The 21,786-nt window shown below is 42.9% G+C and overlaps 2 protein-coding genes across 2 annotated transcripts; both read right to left on the bottom strand.

Annotated features, from left to right (window-relative positions):
• Positions 1–2,998: 2,998 nt before the first annotated feature.
• TMEM165 (transmembrane protein 165) lies at positions 2,999–13,104 on the bottom strand. Its single transcript, XM_050338882.1, has 6 exons — positions 12,900–13,104; positions 11,294–11,519; positions 8,737–8,912; positions 7,961–8,143; positions 5,168–5,273; positions 2,999–3,934 (listed from the first exon to the last, which is right to left on the bottom strand). Exons 1-6 carry the CDS (start codon positions 13,059–13,061, stop codon positions 3,858–3,860), a joined length of 930 nt encoding a protein of 309 aa, XP_050194839.1. The 5' UTR covers positions 13,062–13,104; the 3' UTR covers positions 2,999–3,857.
• Positions 13,105–14,103: 999 nt separating this feature from the next.
• Positions 14,104–21,530, bottom strand: SRD5A3 (steroid 5 alpha-reductase 3). The gene is made up of 5 exons (XM_050338883.1): positions 21,321–21,530; positions 18,295–18,450; positions 17,690–17,880; positions 16,301–16,423; positions 14,104–15,773 (listed from the first exon to the last, which is right to left on the bottom strand). The coding sequence occupies exons 1-5, from the start codon at positions 21,506–21,508 to the stop codon at positions 15,514–15,516; spliced, it is 918 nt and encodes a 305-aa protein (XP_050194840.1). The 5' UTR covers positions 21,509–21,530; the 3' UTR covers positions 14,104–15,513.
• Between the last annotated feature and the right edge of the window lie 256 nt (positions 21,531–21,786).

Here is a 21,786-nt window from a genome sequence, read left to right as displayed (position 1 = left end):
GGACAAACCCGTAGACTAAACTATCAACCTCTTTCTAGAAATACATTGTAAAACTGCTCACTGAATCTGGTGGCACTGCACAGCCAGCCCGAGCTGGAGGGGCAGCTGAGGTAAGGGAGAGGCTGGAGGGCAGCAGGCTCCCTTATCTCTTGGGGAATACAGCCCCTCCCTCACTTCAGGTTTCCTGATTTTGTGTCTGACTCACAGATCTCAAAACAGAAAGCACCAGCTCAGCAGACACAGGCACCTGGTGGCAGTGCCCTGGGAAGAGCAGGCTTATTTGTGATCGGGTTCTGTACTTTGGTTCAGCAGGTTTCCTTTGAAAAACTTTGTCCTGGCAGGATTGAAGATTAGAAGTTTACCTTAATCTTTGCTAATTGCACTTTGCCATATACAGAGTAATGAGATACGCTTTACCTAAAGATTGGGAATAGGCACCTTTGAAAACAGCAAGAACAAGCTTTTCTCATTTTAAACAGTTGCTGTGAGGTGTTTTCCATCCCCATAAAACTGATTATTTTCTTTCTGTTGACTGGAAATGAGGAGTTGGAGGCAGTGTGCACTTGCAAATCTCTGCTGTGTTCAACGTACAGTCAGAGATGCAAATTCCTGCTTTAGATGCTGCCTTCGAGGTTCCTTTGGCAGCAACTGAAAGTGACTGCATCTCACCCCAGCAGGGAGAGCTGCAGGATGGATGGGAAACACATGTTGCAGATGCAAGTTTGCAGAGCCTTCCCTTCAACACTTGAGCTCTCACTCACTGTATTTCACATTCTCCAGCCACAAAGGAACAAGAAATTGCATAGGACGGTGGCAACAAAACTTCAGCTGGTTATCTTAAGTGTTTCTTTAATATTCTAAAATGCAAGGCAAGCCCCAAAACTTTCCTCCCTTTAAAAGCAAAAGAGTACTGTTATTTAAACTTTGTCTCTATTTTCTTTTCAAAAAGCCAGGCATTTGCTGTCTCATATACCAACCAGTTCCTTCTCCAAAGGTACCACCATCTAGGAAGCACTTATGCATAATGTAGAATCATTAAGGTTGGAAAAGACCTCTAAGATCATTGAGTCCAAATGTTTAACCCAGCACTGTCCTGTTCACCACTAAACCATGTCCTCCATTGCTGCATTCACACGTGGGGCTTTCCCCCCCCCCCCTTTAGGGACGGTGATTCCACTGCATTTGCTGGGCAGCCTGTTGCAATGCCTCACCACTTTTTAGTGAGTAAAAGCCTCGTGGGACATGTTACCTCACCAGAACAGCATCAGTCCTGCTGTCTTGAACGTTGAGATCTTACAGTTCCCAGTCCTGTGAACAGCAAACATATATATATATACACACACACACATACACACACTGTAAGATATTGCCTATTTCTCAAATATCCAGGCATTTTGAGACATCATCACCGCACCTCCCCGATGGCAATATGCTAGGAAGACAAGAAGTATGATGAAAGCTGCTAAAATCCCAGCCCCCAACCCAGCCAACAGGCAAGGCATGGCCTGGATGCAAGTGCTTTGAGACACCTTGGAGGGACAGGGCCACTGTCCAGTCTGTGCTGGAAACTGCAGAGCAGACACAGCACAACTGAGAACGTGCCAGCAGATCCCTCTGTCACCTTCAACAGGCTTCCATTACACTCCAACTAAATTCTTAAAATTGTGAAAAATTCCATCAAGCACTTGACAACATTAAATCACTGTAACTAGTAGCAACTACTAAAGCACCTTTCAAAGCTTCTACTAAAATTTCATGAGCTAATTTTATGCTAGATTTCTGATGACTAAATGTCTGTGCTTTAAGAAAAACCAAACCCAAACCAGAATCTAAGACCACTATTCAAGCTAACTCCCACCTGCCTAGCTGGCCTTAGAGAGCAGCCACATACATGGCCATGACTGGCCAAAAGCAATCCTTGTCATCTGGGTAAGTTTTTAATAGTAAAATAAAAATGTGGAATTTGCACAGATTTGTTCTGCAATTTCGCACTTGCCTCTATAACCAACCTGTTAAAGAGCTTGATTTTTCTGATGATCCTGTTTTTGTATCAAAATAGCATTAAAAGCAGTGCATATAAAGTTTGGGGAGCTTCCACAAATAGAGTATGGCCAACTGGTTTGGCTTTTTGGATTTTGAGCAAGAATTTTCAGCAGGATGACTGGTGGCACCACAGTTACTGCACCTGGGACACACCTGTATGAATGTCCAGCAGCACCACTTCTGATTAATACATCAAGCAGTTGTCCCGCAAACAGCTAAAAGTTTGGGCTCTTCCATTTCTGCCCCATTTTTACATGACCTCTGCTAGAAATGCACTCCACACAGGAGCTGAAATTCACCATGGACAGAGTGTGTGTTCTCAGGCTGTGGGAAAGAAGAGGCTACAAGTTTTGGCTAAAATGACTGATTCAAATATTAAAAAAAAAAAAAAAAAGGCAAAACAAACCAAAAAATTCCACCACCAAACCAATGCAGTTCCCTCAGGCCAAGACGTGAACATTTGGACCCAGAGCCTGGAATGGCAGCCTGTTTTCACCCCACTGTACATACCCAGCATTGCACTTCTATGGTCTTAGAGGAATGTGGCATTAAGGGGTTTTCTGGGTAGAAGAGAAGGATTAGGGGCTGCTCTGTTTGTCATCTACAAATAGCACAGTTAAATCTGTAATGCTTCAGCTTCGATAAAAGGCAGAGTCATAACATTACAAACTGTGTCTTCTGTTTTACAAGACTGCTACAGGGTAGATCTTAGTGGGTTATATAAGACACTGGGCTCAGAATCCAACTCATAACTGAAGAGCAGAGATAAGCAAGTATTTCTGCAACCCATGCATCTTCAGCGCTCGACATTTTCCAAGTCTTCATAACACAGGCATTTGTCAGTAACCAAAATAAAGTTAGTAAACTTTCCTCACCTTAAGCACATCATCACCAGGTAAACCTTTGTGGCAGGAATTACAGGAGCCATCAAAAACAATACTGAAAATAACACAAATGGAGACATTATGTTTTATTCATACTCTTCCAGATTACATTTCTATTCCTAAAAAAGAAAAAAAAACAGGAACACATCTAAACCTAAGAATTCCATTACTGTTCAATCCTGGGAATGGAACATTGTTAAGTTGGACCACTTTATTACTTTATTACTTTTTGTATACCTTAATATTTCAAAATTAAAAGTCAAATCATACTAGCTCCAGCCAGATTGCATATTGAACACAGTAGGTTGTTAATCACCACACCTCAATTTCCTGATAAAAATCCCTGATTAAGAAGTTTTCCCTCTAAAGTAAGTTTATAAAATTCTGCGTTGGTTGGCTCAGCCATTGAATGGCACAGGAACTACTCCCAGGTTTCTTGTTGCTTAGATTACGCAGCCTCAGGCACACCGTGGAACCAGTATCTTTGGAGGTGGGAGCCTGCAGTTTTCTCCTCAACACCTTCTGTTGAGCAACATGGAACAAGACGGTCGGCTTCGAGAGGCCTTAAGAATCAACTCTTGAAGAAAGGGGAAAGGTGGTTGTGTGTAGCAGAGGAAGAAAAGAGGAATTCTCAATACGTGGGAGAGTAGATCCTCAAAGTCAGCTGAGCCGGGTCCAGCAAGCGAGAAAACCACTCAAATCCCGTGACGGGAGCAGGCACCACAGCATAAACAAACCAGACAGTAAGCAGATCTCCACTGCAGAAGCTGTCCGTAAATGCGTCAGTCCCATGAATCATCCGCTATAAAAAAATTCAGTGTCTCATCTTCAGCTCTTGTTTAACTAGACTTCTTTACATTATATACAAAAATGCACAAGGACAGCTGCTGGATGCTTCCAATCCTTGTTCTTTTACAACAATGAAAAAATTTAAAAACCAGAGTCTGGACTTATAAATAGTGCAGAAAATGCAAATGCTAAGAAGACAATGCCTCCTATGATTGTCACTGAAAAGAAAACAGAAGCCAGGAAGAAATTAGATACCAAAAAGTAAATATCTCCTATGACATATTACAGATTTTTTTTTCAAATGTCTGATTTCCAAATAACCTTACTTTAAAATTTATGCTGCAAACAGCAGATGTTGTTTCTAGCTCAGTGTCAGGGTGCCCATGTGCCAACCCACCATCTAACTGCATCTCCAAGAATATATTCTGTCCCTTAAAAGGAAGCTTTGTTTCACTACTTGAGTTAGGATAAAACTGACGTTAACACCAACTCTTGAGTATTTGGCTGTATGGCAGAAAGTAGGATACAATATTTTTATGCTGGAGCAAGCCATCACTTGAGAGACATAATTAGCATATTTTGCCCAGTTTAGGTAACTATACTGAAAGAAAGAGTATCAAGAACATTAACTGCTTCCAATGGCCACGAACTGCTAGAGGCTGAGACAATATTCACGGAAAGCACCACTGTGTATATTCTCTTACTCTTCTCTAAACAAACTAACAGGCTAAAAAGATCTTTGTTTTAACCTAAGGCTATTCCTGCAGCTAAAGATCCACACTGTGCTTGGAGCATATTAAACCATTGTTAGATTACCATTTTGTCACCGATTTCCTTGGCAAACAAACACAACAGAATACACATTTCACTTCTAGCAGCGAAGTTGGCTTTTTACCACCTGTGCAACTACAGAACAATTATTCTGAATGAATATCTATATGAAGCAGCTTCCAGGGAGCAAGAAATCTCACCACATCACAGGACTGACAGCGGAAGCAAACTGCAACCTGAGCTAAGGAAAAACAACCCAATGTAACCATACTGGTCCTGCCTGTTGCAGTTATCAGGTATGATAAAAAAACATTTATGCCACACACAGAGTAGCTTTTAAGGCTTGTATATGGCTGGCATAACTTGTAAGTATGCAGTTCTCTTCCTCATCTGAAGGTCTGGACTCAGAATTGCAACAGAATTTCTATTACCCACTGTCAAAAAATAAATACCAACTATTTAAAATAACATATTTCCTTCCTCTGGTCTCCTACAAGCTAGCTAATCGTGCAGCAAAACTAGGCGGGATAGAAGACAGATCCCAAAAAACCAACCCAAAACCAGTTTTTATGGATTTTCCAAGAGTTTTGAGAAACTCTGTTCCCAAACATGTCGTTATTTACACCACAAACATTACCAGCATTAACACATTTCTTCGGTTGGAGTGAGTTTTCACTTACCAGTCCTAACAGAAATTTTTTGTGCTATCATTCTCCCTCCAATAACTGCTAAACCAGTGCATAGGCAATGTCCCACTGTTCCTCCTACTGCCACACCATAGGGGTCCTGAGGGGAAAAAAAACACCAAGGGGTAAATCAGCACTGCTGAAAACACGCTAGTCCTATGACAACCTCCTGCCATGGAGGAGCAATGCTTGGATTCCCTGGTTGCAGACTGCAGAGCACGGAGGATATTCTCTGGTGATTCCTCTGCTCTGCTCTCCAGCACCACCTTAAAAACCAGTAACTGCACATCAGCTAGCGAGCCAGACTTAAATCTAAACCCGACCAAGATAGGAGCATAGAGAATATTTCAACAAAACAGCATCAGCATCTTCAAGTCATTAAATGTAGATCCAGGAATCACACTGCTGTAGTTAAACAATCAAGCAACCTCTAGAGGGAAGGTGGCAGCTGTTGAGAAACACAATATGCATCAGCTGGAAGAACACCAACCTAATTATGAAGAAAGAGAAAAATAAATCTTCGAACTGCAAATGATGGCTTTCAGCAGCTAAAGCATTACAGGTCCTTTGCCCAGCTTCACACATTTGTGCTCTACACTCTGCCCCCTTCCATCCTCCAAAGAGCAAAGCATGAAGGATTTTAAGAGTCCAGGGGATAGAAGCTGTTTTCAAAGTTAACTCTCAACAACAGCTTTTGGCCTCCCTGCATAACAAGCAGCTACTCAATATGTGAACACCTGTACTACATAAAGAGGTTTTTCAGATCGCCTTAGAAATTACACAGTTAAGGACATTGCATGCATTGAACACCTCAAACAGAAACAGAAAACAATCTTCTAATGACCACGAAGGCAAGAAAGGAGCATGACTTTCTGCTATACAAAGATGAATCAGGGAAAGTGGAGCTGAGTCCTCTGCTCATCTCTAAGTGACACTTCTAGCTCTAAGAGGGAAAAAAAAAAGCTACTGCCATAACCTGAGAAATGCATGGAATCTCAAACAGACAAACAGCAAAACTGTCTAAGAAATTATATGGTTTGAAGAAAAGACAGCACTGACTGCCCTTGGGTCCCTGCAGTCAGCAGTTATCCATACAGCCCTCACTGGCAGAAGGTGAGTTTTACCTGCCATTCCATTCCCTACAAGGTAACAAGTTACAATGGCTTCCCTCAGCATAGTGTCTCTCTAGGAGCAGGACTCAGACACAGCAGCTGAAGCAAAGCAGCTGTCCCCCATTCTAGTGGGACAGAGTTTTCAGTTTCCTTAAACAAATGAACAATTCTTATACAGTAAGCTATTAAGGTGTGAAATCTCGTTCTTAGGGACTGTTGTCAGGACTAGCTATCTACAGGCAGACTAAAGTAATTCCCTTTGTGTATGCACTAAAACAGCCAAATTATCACCTTTTTTTCCCCCCTTCCAAATGAATCCTGTTTTTTTCATGTGACAGGATGGACACTACTCACTTAATGAACAGTTACACAGTATTTTGTTTTCTTTTCACTACAGAACATATGGGCACAGCTGACTTACCACACTGCTTAAATCTCCATATTAAGAGAACTTATTTCCTCATAAGCATTTCTGTAATGCTCCTGCTATGTATCTTAGTACTTCACAGACAAGGATATTATGAAACAAATGGGTATAAAACATTCCCACAGATAAAACAGAAAAGATCCAGATCATAATCAATCACTGATTTTGAAGGCCAGTATCAAGATACTGTCAATTCTGTTTTTGTAGTATTTGTTTTGGTAGCACTCCTGTGAACACTTCATATTCTATGGGTACAACAGCCCACAGCCTTTAACTGCAACGCTCAGCACTCCACAAACCAGACCAAAGAGTCTGACAGACACTTCCTAAGGAGACACTTCCTAACTGGACACTCAGAAAATGCAAACCAGAAGTGAACGACCCCTTGTGAAAAGATGGGCTTAAGCAACTGGCCCAGCAAATTGGGCAGAGGCTGTAGTGGTTCCCTTTTTCCAAGATGGCATATAACTGCCTCAACAATGAGATCATCCTCACCTGCTGTCAGCTCTAAACATCCTCCCTTCACTGTACCAGAGACAAGAGGTTCCTACAGATTACAGCCTCCTTCATTACACAGCCCTGATTTATCCCTAGGGAATGTCTGAAAGTGCACCTGAAAGAAGCATGAGTCCTAGGGAAAAAATGTAAATTATCTCAATGCATGAAAGAGCACAGGCAAGCTACTTACATTTATTAAAAGGCTGACTATAAGCCTTCATTTTTCTTTGAATATAATACAGTTACATACACTCTAATCATCATGATGAGTAAAATTTAATTTACAGTATTACTGCACAGCAACTTGAGAGTTTACTTCCCTTCTATACACTCTACCATATTAATTCAGTTTTTTAACAAGATGTATCTTTCTAGTAGCTTTAAGTCTGATGGAATGAAAGTATCTTTTTAAGTTACTGAGTGAAAACTGTATGACCACAAAGCAAAGAAACATCTGTTCTGTAACATCTCTCAACACTGTAACAAAAAACAATTTATTTCAGCTGCATGATATAAAACAACTATTTTCAGAAATGCCTGTGCAGTCCCAATCATGTAACAATGGTTTTAATACTACACAGAGCTTCAGCGCATTTATTTTCAGGTCTTGGCACAGCTGTAACACTAAGTAAAGCACAGCAAGGCAGCAGGTGCAAATCTGGCACCTCCTGCAAGAGTATTTTGTCTTTCTCACCTCTGTATGGGTAACCCAAAGAGGGCAAAAAACATCAGACATTCTGCAACACTCACCTCTCTGGCAGCCAAGACTATGGTTGTTAATTGGGAACGATCACCCCATTCTGCTAAAAATGTTAAAGTAAAAGCTTGAACAAAGATTGGAGAAATAAAATGTAGCCACTTCTTCTGAGGTATAGTGGTGCTTGGCCCTGATTCCACATCTCCTGGCCCATTTAACAGTTTAGTTCTCTGAAGCTGCAGGAGACACAGGTAGAAAAAACAAAAAGAAATAACCATAAGATTAGAAACATCATCTAAATAACCCAAATTAAAGACTTAACAGTAAAGCTAGACATTTAGTTTCTACAATGTTATTAGCCACTGACTGCTGCATTATCAATGTAATATATAAAGTCACCATTAAAAAAAAAAAAGCCACGTATATGCACAGACGTGTGTGTATATACACACATATATATATAGTTGTAATCAGCTCTGATCTCCTGGTTATTGTGCAAATAAAGAGCCTGACCATAAAAAAAAAAATAAAAGTAGAGCCAAGAGTAAACTGTTGATGTCCCCTCCAATAGTAATGCATTAAAAACACTCAAAAAACACCCACTCTATGTATATAAAGTCCCTTCTCTCCTACGAAGCCAGGCTTGCCACAGAACTGGAATCACCTGCTGAAAGAGCCTCCAGAGGCCACTTCTGTCCCATTTACCACACATTTTCTGTGTCAGACCATCAAGACACAGCAGAACACACCAAATGTGGCAGTGCTGTTCTGCAGCTTCACAGCTGGAACCACTCCACCAGCTGAAATTTACAGAAAGTTTATTACTTACTTCTTCATCTTTTTTTTTAATTTCTGCCTGAACTTCCTCCAGCTCTTCCTGACCCTCATCTGGACTCATTTTCAAGCCTTCCCGAAGCATTCGGATGCCAAAGATTGCAAACAGTGCCGTTGACACATAGTACGTGTACACACGAGGAATAACTGTGGTGGCATAGCCAAACAAAACTGAAAAGGAAACAAACATATCATTTAAAAAAATAAACATGAGGATCATAACTGTTTTTCCCACATCAAAGAAATGCTTGCTGGCAAAGTCTTCAAATATCCACTGATAAATAAATATTGTGTCTTTTGTTAGTTTTGTATAATTTCCTAAATTTTTTTGCAGCTTTAACCGTTACTGGTTGTGCCAGAGACCAAAGTCCATTAACACACAGACAATGCACACCAGCCAAAGTTGAGATGCTGCTATTCCCAAGAGCCAGTCCAAACAGCATTATCTTTACCATCAAGGTCTATGCAAGTCCTGCCTTTCTGCAAGTGTGCCATGAAACTACCATCTGTAACCACATCAGTTTAGTCACAGTTTATACCAGTTAATTCCATTTACGTGTTGAATAGCATCTCCTTCCAATCTTTTATCAAATAAAGTTACAATTAACATTTTCTACAAGTTAAATCTACAAAATCTACAAGACAAATCTACAAATCATCCAGCTGGGAAAATCCATGTCTCTCTTTCTTTGCCAAGTGCAAATACCTGCACATTACTATTCCCCTGTCTCCCATACTCCCCACAGACCTGCAATGGGACCAACTTTGTTCTTTCTTTCTTTCAACGACACTGATCCCAGATCAAAAAGCAGCCTCTATGGCACATCTCTGATAGGTTGATCACCTTCAATACCCAAGGCAAAACTAAGTTCTTAAACAAGAAGAAACATGTATCCGGGATGAAGAATGTGCTTTTTCACAATGTAAGATCACTTAGCCTTTTTTTTTTAACAAAAAAGGACTGTATAAATGAGGAGAAATCAAAACTCGACTTACAACATTTAAGGTTGCTTGGACCATGCAGTCACAACTGTTTCTGCTGCTTTAATCCACATGCAATTAGCTAAAAGGAAGCATACTACCATGTATGCCTTCTTGCACACACTTTCTTAGCTGAAAAATGTACACAGTTACTACATAATCTGGAAATGAATCTGCACTGCCACTACCAAAAGTAAGAATATAAAGCCAAAATTAATCAGGCTTATTACTTGGACAGCACAGCACATACATACATGAGTAACAGTATTAGTTGCACAGCTAAATAAACCAGAAGGAGTTAAACTAAACTTTTTTAAAGACTGAAAATACTACAGTAAAGCAATGCAAGAAACTATACAAAAGGCTGTCTTTTTTTAGCATTACTTACATATACAAGCACAAACATAATGAAATAGTCAGAACAATAAGCCAGTTTATTTTGTCAAGCACACCTTGAAAAAATATCCCAAGTAGTGATTACTTGGAGCTAGTAAGTTTAAGTGAGCATATCTTCATAAAATCAAGGTGGGCAAACTCCCCAGAAGTTTCCAAACTCATCTTGTATAAAACAAGGGTACTGGAGAGAGGGGAGAGGAAAGGGGGTGGGGTAGGGAGAAGCCAAGAACAAAACAGGGTCCTTTCTGAAAAGGAAGAAATAGTTGGGAACCTTTAAACTGGGGAATAGAACAAGAAAATAAAGCTTTTATGAAAAAGCATCAAGACAGATTTGAAGAAAAAATTAGTGTAGAAAGAGAGAGATCCATAATGGGCAGGAGAAATTACACACCACGTAAATGGAAACTGCTCTAACTAAGACTGCAATAATCGCAGCAGTGTATACAGCAATAGCTACACACCCAAAACCCATTCACAGAAAGCACTTGCCAAGCAGCCTGAAGCCAGTGAATCAACTGTTTCCAGTGTGTATAAACCAACCAACAGTATTTCAAATGTTTCTGAAGTGGGCATGGTTAGAAATGAGCACACAGACAAACTTAATGCTGCATCTGACATACCTGAAGGCTGCTCCATTTTACAATCACAGCTACGTGCCCACAGCTACAGGTTCCTCAAGTGTCACCTGATATCTCACTTCCCGCCCGCACCCCCCCCACCGCTGATCTTCCACTTATGCTGCTCCCAGCACAAATCCAGACAGCTACAGGCACAGGAATACAAGTCAGACAAGGGAAATCTGTCATCATATAAAGAATCTTTTGCCTTAGGAGGAAAAACAGAAGTCACTCCCACATTCCCTTTAGGCACACAAATTTAACAGGAGCTAAAAATAAAAACGAAACCAGTGGCCCAAAAATCAAAGGAAGTACTTAGGCTCTCAATCCCATTCCTCTTCCTTAAACGCATACTGAGGCCCAGGAAGTGCAGAGACCTCATTAGAGCCAAGAGCCTAAATAGTCCATCTGAGCCATGGTCCCCAGGAAAAGCTTCACACTCTCCTCAAAACAGAAAAGTGAATATTTGGTACTACCTGCATTCCAATTTCAACTACAATTTTTTAGTAAATACGTACCCAGCACATTTTAAGAGATAAAAGAGACAAGAGTGCTAACCTGATAAGCATGTCATCAGTCCCAAGGCAAGCATAGCACCAGCCAGTACAGTCAGACGGTTGTACCGCATTGCCATGATGGCTGCGATGAAGAAGGTCTTGTCCCCCAGTTCTGATACAATGATGACAGATATTGCAGCCACAAATGCATGAATAAAGCCCAGATTAGTCTTGTCAGCTGACTCTTCGCTGACAATGTGAACTGGAGCAACTGGTGAGGACCCTTTCTGTAAGGAGAAGGCGGAGGGGGGGGGGGGAAAGAAGAAAAAAACCAAACCCAAACATTAGTTAATTAGGCTTGAATAGTTAGTATGCTCAAGTATTTCTCCTGTCATACCATACTGCGTAGAGTGACATTTTAAGTATATACACTTCTCATGCTCATTAATGATTGTTAACTAGTTCCTGGTTACCACCTACCTCCAACTGCCAGTTAGGCACTTAGCAAGAGGATCAGATCATGTTCTGATTATTAAAACATTACTTCACCATGCATGCTATTACCAGAACATGAGAACCAGCATTATAAAAAAACATGGGGAAAGCTGCTTTAGCTCGGGGATGATTTTTAAGGTCCCTTCCAACCAACCTGCCCTGAGCAAGGACACCCTTCACTAGATCAGGTTGCTCAGAGGACCACCCAACCTGGCCTTGAGCACTTCCAGGGATGGGGCAGCCACAGTTTCTCTGGGCAACTTTTTCCAGTGCCTCACCACCCACCCTTACATGAAAGAATTTCTTCCTAATATCTAATTTAGATTTCTCCTCTTTCAGTTTGAACCCAAGCCAAATTTTTTGCAAGTTTTCATCAGCTTTCTCTGCACTTGCTCTATGTTTGTAGAAAATTAACTTGAAGATTTTCCAGTGGTGAAACCGGACTAGCACACTCTGGTTGTTCCCACTCGCTCACCAAAGTGTTTACTTGTACACAAAGTAAGATATCCCTGACCAGGGATGGCTGGGAAAGCATGTTCCAGCACATCCACCAGCAGAGACAGACTGCAGCGTGTTTTGACACGGCAGCTTCCCAGCATTCCACTTTCAGCGGTGCTCCAAGTTTTTCGGTGTTGATGTTCAGAAGCGCCCATACTCTGGGTGACACACTGACTTCCCAGAGCTGCTTCACCTTTTGCGGCGCTGCCACTTTTCAGTCTGGGTATGTGCCACCTGCCGTGCTCGACGTGCTACACCAAACCGTATGCCAGTAATTTTTCCATCCCCCTGCGTGATCAGCAGTCACCGGAATCCCCTCACCGAGAACACTGTTAAACAAGTTTTAACGCAAAGGAACTGACACTAAATGTTGAGGGAGGGGGAAAACTAGCAGATTCGAATTAGCGACAAAACCTGCCTTCAGCTGCTTCTGCGGGGCAAAGAGGCCACTGACCCCTTTTCCATGTCGGACCCAAATGTCCTTCGTTTAGCAGAAAAGGGGAAGGATGCGGTGGCCCCGCAGCCCTCCCCTTTCCTGCCGAAAGCGGGGCATTTCGGAGCCCGACGGCCACCGGAGGGCGCGGGGCCCGCCAGCCGAGCGCTGCCGCGGTGGGTGCCCGGGCCCCGCGGGGGGCTCCGCCCGGGGGGCACAGCGCGGCCCGGCCCCGCCTCACCTCAGCCCGCGGCTCCGCTCCCTGCGCCGCCGGCACTGGCGGCGGCTCCTTCCTGCCGGGCTCTTCCTCGGGAGTGGCGCCGAGCGGCGCCGGGGCCGCCAGCAGCACTGCGGCCGCCAGCAGCATCGCGGCGGTCCGCGGGAGCGGCGCCGGGGACCCCATGTCGGCCGAGCGCGGAGCGGGGCGGGCGCGGCGAGGCCCCGGTTAAGGGCGCCGCGTCACCGCCCGCGCCGCGCCGTCCCACGGCAGCCCCCGCCCGCTTCCTGCCGCCGGCGGACGTCCCGCCCCGCTCCGCCCCGCTCCGCCTCGGCACGGCACGGCGGGAGCTGACCCAGGACCCGCCGCCTTGTCCCGACGGCACCGCGGCGGCCCCGCAGCTCTCGGGGTCAGACCCGGGAGGGGAGTTCCACTCCCCTCCTCCGGCTCCCGAAGGGGCGGAGGGAAGGGGTAAGCACGGCTGGGGAGCGGCCGGAGAGTGGCCAGGTGCGAGCGCGTCCCTCCGCCGTTCGGAGCTGCCTGCGGGCAGGCAAAGAAGCGGCTGCGTAAGGCGGATAAAACCCCGCCCGGGCAAGTCCCGGCTTCGTAAACGCGCAGGAGCACAGCAGTGCTTTGGATGTGTGCGGCCCCAGCACGGCCACAAGCCCCGGGCACGGAATCACAGCGTCGGTCACGTTGGAAGGGACCACAGAGGGTCATCTGGTCCAAACTCCCTGCTCAGGCAGGACCATCCTAGAGCACATTTGCACAGGATTGTGTCCAGACGGTTCTGGAATATCCCCACTGCAGGAAACTCCACAACCTCTCCGGGCAATCTGTTCCAGTTCTCAGTCACTTGCACAATAAAGTTCTTTCTCATATTCAGGTGGAACTTCCAGTGCACCAGCTTCTGCTCTTTGCCTCTTGTCCTATTGTAAGCACTACTGAGAAGAGCCTGGCTCCATCCATTTAGTATCCCCCCTTTTAGATACATATGTATGGATGAAGTTCCCTCAGACATCTCTTCTCAAGGCTCTACAGGTGTAAGTCCCTGAGCCTTGCCTCCTGAAGAGGGATGTTCCAGCCCTTAATCATCTTTGTTGCCCTCCACTGGACCTACTCCACGAGTTCCATATCTATCCTATACCAAAGAGCCCAGAACCTGACACAGTACTCCAGATAATGCTCTCCCCAGGGACCCCAGGAGGGATGTGTATTCCAATGCTCTCTCCCCTGGGCAAGGACAGGAAAGCAGTTTAGTGAACAGCATAAGAACACCAGTTTAACAGGAGATGCTTGGAGACAGGCCAAAGGAGCCTCTTGAGAACAACTTGAAAATAATATGGAAACATACAGTCCCAAGACAGGGCTGTTGATGCTCTATGGTGGTGTTGATGGAGAGAGGGAGAGGGATGCAACAGCCAAGAGAGGCACATTTTGTGCAAAGTGATTGCTTGTGTTTTGTAAATGTGTTAGATCAATTTTGAAAAATCATACAAAATGGAAATAGAAAGTGTAATAACCTTTTAATTAGGCAATTCATAAGATATACTTCAGTGTATAAAAATTCTTATATACAAAACAATGTATGGATGTAAGCAGACAACATGCTGAAACACTAGCATCCATATGCTACATCACACAAAACTGATATTCAGCATTATGAGAAGGACCAAAATATTCAACAGTTAAGTGCAAAAAAAAGCCCTGTGCTGAGTGACATCACCTCCCCACTAAAGAATTTCTTTGCAATGCTTGTTAGGTACTGGTTTCTGTGTGTTCTCTGCCTTGGCAGTTCATTACATCTGTTTAAAAAGCCGTGTAGTCATGGTCATGGCTATGCTGCACAACTGCCCCTTCTAACACATGAGGGATTCCAATAACCCACTATAAGGACAACAGAACCATAACCAGGAACAATAATTTTCTGCAAATTCTCTTCTACTGTCTCTCTAGACAGAGAACCTTCCACAATTTTCCCAGTTTAGGGATAAAGAGAATTTTTTTTCCCCAGTTTAGGGATGAGTGAAAGGACTTTGGTGCAGAAGAGGTCTGGGGGAGAGAGAGAATGGATCTGTTTATTTCCACTGCTGAGCATGAGTCATTCCTCCACCACAGATTTCTCCATGGTTTTTGCACTTACAGTTATAAAGCAGTGGTTGGTTTTAATTGTCAACAGGGAAGCACAGAAAGATACAAAATTTGCCTCCCTCTGAAGTGATTCAAAGAAAAGAGACTAGGAAAGAAATGTGCTTAATTAGTCAAGGCATGAAATACAGTAGTTCAAATGATTCCTTGCACCCTCTTTTCATTAATTTTCACAAATATTTGGGCTTGCTGCACAACAGCAAGTGTTTTATGCACAAGACATAATTAGATAAAAGAGCCAATTAGCATCTCTTCTCTTTGAATTGAAGCCTTCAGTAAACCTTTTTTAGCTTGTATGTTATGCAGAGACATTTTCCCAAATAAACTTGTAACATGAATGAGATTATCATTAAAATTATGAGCTTTTAAGGCAAAATCAGAGAAAATGTGTGATTTTACCTAGGTTTTAATATACTATAAATCTCTTATTCCCTTAGAGAAAACATTTCCCACTTTAAGATACACTAACAGTACTTTAGAAAAAAATATTCTAAAAAACATGTGGTATAAATGCTTTTCGATGCTTTGGGTAGGAGCGAAAGTTTTTCTGATAGAACTCATGGCTCAAAACAGCAGCCAGTGCCTGGTTAAAAAGAACACACATCACTACACACCACCACGTCACATTTTGAAATCCAAGCATGATGGCCATAGAAACATATATGAGCAGCTCTGCAAAATAATGGGGGCAAGAAACGCTCTCAAACCAGTCTCCAAAAGGTACATCATAGCCCAGCCTTACAACCTTTCCTGCAAGAAAACCGAAAGAAATTAATTGAGAACATGCATTAAACAAACTTTTCTTCTCACAATTACAGAAAAATATGCTTACAAAAGTTACCACCACCATCATCATTCACCTCCATCTGATCTGGCAGCTTTGGACTTAATGAAATAAGATGCCACCTCTGGCTATGCAAATAAAGAGTAAGGAAACCTATTTTTAGCCCACATGGAAACAGAAGTGAGGTCCCCAAGGAATGGCACAAGTTGTAACCATTAGGATGTGTCTATCCTTAGAATGTTAGAAGCTAGAGCTTCATTTCAAGGTCTACAGAACTATATACACAGACACACCACACCCCTTCCCCCCAGTTCAGCCACCTGATCTCTTCTCCAAACAGCCTTATTTCATGTATCAAAAGTCTTACAGAGAACAGCACACTACAGGAACTGAAAAACATTTATTTTTAAAGTATTAGAAGCTATAGAAGCCTACTGAAACAACCAGGAAAAATTTTTCCAAGTAAACAGTTGACAGGAATGAAACATCTTACCTGATTTGTTTTTTCTAAGTTTAGCTAGAATTACAAGACATCTGTGTTGGTGAAGAGAGGCCCAAATGTACATCGTAATTCCTACAATGTGATACCAGTGGATCTGCACAGAAAGCTCTTTTCCTGAATTAAACATGTTTTATTAATATACAGCCAAGAAGTAACTTCCCAAACATCATTTGAAAACACTATATACATTTTTTTAAGTGTTAATGTGTTACTAAATTCTAGTAGTGAGTCTCTAATCCCTTGAAAGATGCTTTTAAATCTCATAAAATTTAAGTGCCCAGCTGGCAGTTCATTTCCCTTAACTGCTCTATACTAAAATACATAGTTATTAATCCAGTAGCTTGAAGTACAGCATGATGTACAATGATACATAATTGATAGTCTAAGACCTCAATACTCAACACTGTTTGTAACATCTGTTTGTTATCATCCTAATTAAACATGTTGTCATGGCTCAGGTCAACATGTGAGATACATATACAACAACCTACAAACATATACACACCTACAAACACACACCTACACACATGCACAGAGGGTGTGCAACATTTAGGTCTTCAAAAAAGTGATAACTATATGAAGGATGATTTCCAAAGTACAAGCCAATGCCCCATCTCTATGATTCTACAGGATGTGAAAAGCAGAATACAGGTTCAGAAAGGAAAAGGTTTTATCTACACACAGGAGATCTGAAGGTTCTTTAAAAAAAAATCCCTGGATTATACTAGAACTGATATGGTTGGAATGGTTAAAAACTTCACTAAACTTACATACTCGGTAATGACTGCCTTACAAAAATTAGTCATGGGAGGAGTGCTACAACCAACTCATGGTTCATCTATGCAACTCAGTGGAATGTGTTGGCAGAAACAAGTAATAAATTACAAATTTCTGCTGTATTCATGGAAACAGTACGAGAGAGAAGAGACTGAATTGGGGCAGAGCAGTGGCAAGTTCTTAATGGAAAACAAAGGAGGTGGCCAAGAAACCTTGCAGACTCACCTTACAGCAAAGCTTACAACAAAAAAAAACCAAACTCCAGTCTGAGAACTGAAGTTGCATTGTGTCATTTGAGAACTGGTACCAATTACTGTCCTGCATGTATCGTATGTATCTCAATGCAAAACTGATTGATAATGATCCTGAAAGTATCTCTGTGAGATGAATTTCAGGAAATAACTGTGATGGTTAAAATGAAAGCGTGTTTTTGTGTATAATGCTGGTCGATTATATGCTTTACTGAAACGTAGTTACTTTGAACTATTCCAGTAAGTATTTTTATGTCTCATCAGTTAACACACTTCTCAAACAAGCAGCCCTCTATACCGAAACAAATGGGAGCAAAACTATATCTTTGGTAATAACTCAGCAGGCACTTACCATTCCTGACATTAGTAGGCACTTGACATAGCACAGTTGAGCCAACGGCAATGTAGAAACCAAGTCCATAGAAATACTGCACAATATGAATGAAACCATCGGAAAACACACTGGTCCAGAGGCATTCTGCAAGCCTTCGACAGCTGTGCAGCCAAAGGAGCAGGAGAACCAGGACAGCAGAGAAGTACTCACTATCTGCTTGCAGATAAAAAATAGCAACTTTGAGACAGATAGGAACAATTTAACCCGGACAGTGCTTCAAAAAGGCTACTGCTTCCCCTCCCCCACAGCAAAATTCTACTCTCTTTTAAATTAACAGGGGAAAATACTTGTAGAGGTGAGGCACTGCTGACCACAGCAAGATTTCTTCCAGAAGAATGGTGCTTTCTGTTAAAAGGACTGCTGATAGCCATCATATCCATAAATTAGAATGATTTCTATATTGAATAATTAAAAAGGACCAAAGGGACTTGGTATTCCAGGAAAGTCACTTGGCGTCTAGTTTAAAGGCAACTGATGAAGTAGCACTTGGATGCAAATTCAGCACAGCTTTGGTAATAGAGTTTTCTAATATTTATATGGCTGCATGATAATAGCTGGAACACTTGCCCCTGTCCTCGCTCTGAGAATCTCTGCCAAGAACACGGTGCATGTCCTGAATCCATGATGGGAGTGACTCTCCAAGGAACTCAGCTCGGAAGAGCCAGTACAGCAGACTGCCATTCCAGACCACAGAAACCACATAAAAGTGAATAAACCAGCTGTGGGAACAAAAAGGGTTTCATTAATGTATTATGTTCTCATCGTTACTTAGTTGGAAATGTAGGACGTGCTGCCTGACGGTGAGTACATTTCCTTTTGGTGCCCACATGAACAGCAGAGAACTCATGAACCAGTGGTACCAAGCAGTAATAGCCCTAACACATTTTCCCCCTCATGAAATGCTGCCTGGAATAAGCTCTAACTTAGCTTACATTAGCTGTGCTAAAGGGGAGAAAGTGGAAACCACACATTGCAAAGGCATTTCTCAAGACACAACTAATCATGATGTACACAACTTTTTCTTTATAATTCACACCACTCAAAGAATATCCAAATTAATTCTCTGGGCATTTCCAAGCTGCTGCACCTCACAGCACTCCCACTTTTCTCAGTTCCAGTAGGTGCACTACACAACCTGTTAAAGTTCATAAATTACAAATGGTAGATGGTAAAAGGCATCCAGAAGTAATTACTCTGCTTTAAGTATCTTGTCCCTCTGCAAATTCAAGGTCTGCAACAATCATATAGAAACCATCAACACCACAAGGGGATTAGAGGGCAAGACCACATGTGGGTTTTTTTGAATTAAAAAACAAAGAATCTCCCAACCCTGTAATGCACTTATAAAAGTACACTATGCATTACTGAAATGCACACATGACAGTCAAGGCAGGTAACTGGATTGAGTTAAAGAGCCTATTATATCTAGCTCTAAGTAGGTGATCCAGTAGTTTCTTTTGCTTTTAAAATTAAAAGTCCTTCTGTCTATGAATAAAAAGCAGGACCTTTGGAAACATCTGCAAAGAGATAAAATACGTCTCATGGGAAGATGCTGATGGCCTTGACTTGACAATGCCACTATAGGTACAAAACTAGGATACAACTGTGTAGTCAAGAGAAGACTGTATTTCTGTTAAATATGGAAACTTCTCTCTTGGAGGAGTGTAGGGGTACAATGCCCTTGCTTAGTGAAACCAGTTAAAGTGATCCCCTCCCAGAGCAGCTCAGGTAGCTCTCAACAGCACAAGAGAAATCACAGAGGTAGTGAGCATCCCTGCACGCTCCAGAGTGCCTTGCCCATTAGCAGCTGGTAACCCCTTCATATGATCACTTCTCCTCAGTTCCTTCTACTGAGCAGAAGCAGTAACATTTGCTCTGCTGATCTGCAAGAGCAGAAGTAAAATTTAACCCCTCTCCCTCATTTTCTAACACAAACAGAATTCGTACATTGATTAAAAACTCATTGCCACGTCCAAGTTTCAAGCTCTTTTCCTGCTGTCCTGTTACTCAGTAGACTCATATCTTGTCACTTGCCAGGGAACTTTCTCCACACACACTGATTTTTGCTACCAGCACACAAACAAGTCCTGGCAGCTTAGCAGACACGCTCTGCGAGCTTTCAGTAATCCCAATTACACTGAGGATATATATGACCTACAGAGCGAACCAGCACGGCAGTAAGTACACGTGCCATACCTCAAAAAGAAGAATTTTCACTATTTGCCAAACCTGAAAATGAATCAAGATAGAACAGCAAAGTTTAAAACAAGCCTAGGCTAGTGAAAATATAATGGCTGTTTGGAAACAAGACACAGATGAATAGAACAGAAAATGCCTCAGTGGCTACCTTCAGGATCTTCTCTATTCCTTCAGCTAGAAGTGTTATGGATTCACTAATCAAGTAACAGAATTGCTTTGTAGGTGTTGAGAGCTCAAGACCAATTCTCTGAAAAAGTATGTTCTTCAGTCACCCTCCTTCCTAAGAAGGGATGTTGGGAAACTTATGTTGGAAAAAAAGTCAACTCAAACAAAAACCTACCTAAAGAATGTGGCACTTTGCAGTACACTTCAATTAAGGCAAAGCCTTTATAAGCCGTTATTTTTGCTAAGGGTACTGCAGAACTTATACATGTCCCTGGGTATTTTCTGTATCAAGAAGCCTGATAACACAGATACTGCATTACAACCTTTCCATGAATAACATGCTGTGTCACTAAACTTTTATTTCAACATTTGTTCTAAAAGCTATGTATATAAAATGTGCCAGACATTGTAAGATTGTTACATTACTGGTAATCAGATCTTTTAAGTAGTCTCCCAGTCCTGTCCTGCCAGCCTTGCAAGATCCTGTCTCATCCATGTTCAAGTCAAAGACTCGTTCTTAGCTCTAGTAATGAATCTCGGCTGATCAAAAACTAAGATATTCCATAATATATAATATCAGAAACATCAGAACAAACCTGTAAATGTGGGGTTTTCTCCCTCTTTAATAATTATTCATTAAACACCTATTTCATTTCGTTAAACATCTAAACATATACATGTATTTCATCGCACCAAACATCTATGAAGAGATGTGTTTGGATAACACGGCGGTTCTTTTGCCTTATCACAGATTGTTCATGCAGGGTCTAGATTGCTATTGTTCCCATGGTGTTATCAGTATGCTAACTCACATTTTAAAAATAAACCTTTAAGGGAGAAGGCAATGACTGACAATCAGTGTAAGACAGTAAACCTGCAGCATATTTGCACAGTCAGTTACACTCTGGATTCCACGTCCCCAGGTGCCTGAACCTAAGTCTTGCAGGAAGGTTTATTTTACGAATCTCGCGTGAGACTGGGAATCAAGGGATTAGGCTTTTGTTCCCATTTGGAACGCAGGTTCTGCATGATCGCTCGCAGTCTCCACGATCCTCTGTTCCACACCTGTAAAATCAGAGTAACACTTCTGCAACAAAGCTGAGCCCAGCTCTATAAAAATCCGCAGTGCTCTCTGCGTGTGCTGTTCACTGTCTGGCCCTTCGGCTGCGCTAAGCGGGACACACTCACGGCAATCGCTGCGGCAGCGCTACGAGCCACCCCTCACCTCTTGGGCACCAGGTAACGAAGGCTCCAGCCCGGGAGCCTCGTCTTCCCGTAGCGAATGAGCTGGTGGAAGAGGTCGGAGAGCAGGCCGCGGCCATCGGACCGCCACGCCGGGGCCCGCAGGAGCAGCAGCGCCGACAGGAAGGCGGCGACCGGCAGGGACCAGACGGCGGCCAGCACCGGCAGCATGGCCCGCGCCTCGGCCCCGGCGCCGCCCTCCGCCCTGCTCCGCCCCTGGCCCGCCCGCCGCCGCGGAGCCCTTTCCGCTTCCCGCTCTCGGCAGAGGCGGGGCTCTCTCGCCGGGGATCATTGGAGGTGTGGTGCCTGCGGGCTGTCCCCGCAGCTGGTGCCCAGCGCTGCGCTGGGGCTTGTTGTCTTCCTGTACTTCAGTACAGCCTTTGGCACCGCCTCTTGGAAAAGCTGGCAGCCCACTTGGACAGGTGCACTCTTCGCTGGGTCAGAAACTG

This window comes from Myiozetetes cayanensis, unplaced genomic scaffold, assembly GCF_022539395.1.
Source record: "Myiozetetes cayanensis isolate MyiCay16 unplaced genomic scaffold, myiCay2020 scf7, whole genome shotgun sequence".
Classification (NCBI taxonomy): Eukaryota; Metazoa; Chordata; class Aves; order Passeriformes; family Tyrannidae; genus Myiozetetes; species Myiozetetes cayanensis.
This window is presented reverse-complemented; position numbering and strand designations above follow the sequence as displayed.

Coding starts and splice junctions, on each gene's coding strand:
- TMEM165 (XM_050338882.1), bottom strand. CDS start 13,061: ATGGGGTCCCCGGCGCCGCTCCCGCGGACCGCCGCGATGCTGCTGGCG. Junction 8,144..8,736: donor TTAAAAAAAAAGATGAAGAA/GTAAGTAATAAA, acceptor TGTCTCCTGCAG/CTTCAGAGAACTAAACTGTT. Junction 5,274..7,960: donor TAGTCTTGGCTGCCAGAGAG/GTGAGTGTTGCA, acceptor TTTTCCCCTCAG/GACCCCTATGGTGTGGCAGT.
- SRD5A3 (XM_050338883.1), bottom strand. CDS start 21,508: ATGCTGCCGGTGCTGGCCGCCGTCTGGTCCCTGCCGGTCGCCGCCTTC. Junction 17,881..18,294: donor CAGAGCGAGGACAGGGGCAA/GTGTTCCAGCTA, acceptor GCAAGCAGATAG/TGAGTACTTCTCTGCTGTCC. Junction 16,424..17,689: donor GCCTACTAATGTCAGGAATG/GTAAGTGCCTGC, acceptor TGTTTAATTCAG/GAAAAGAGCTTTCTGTGCAG.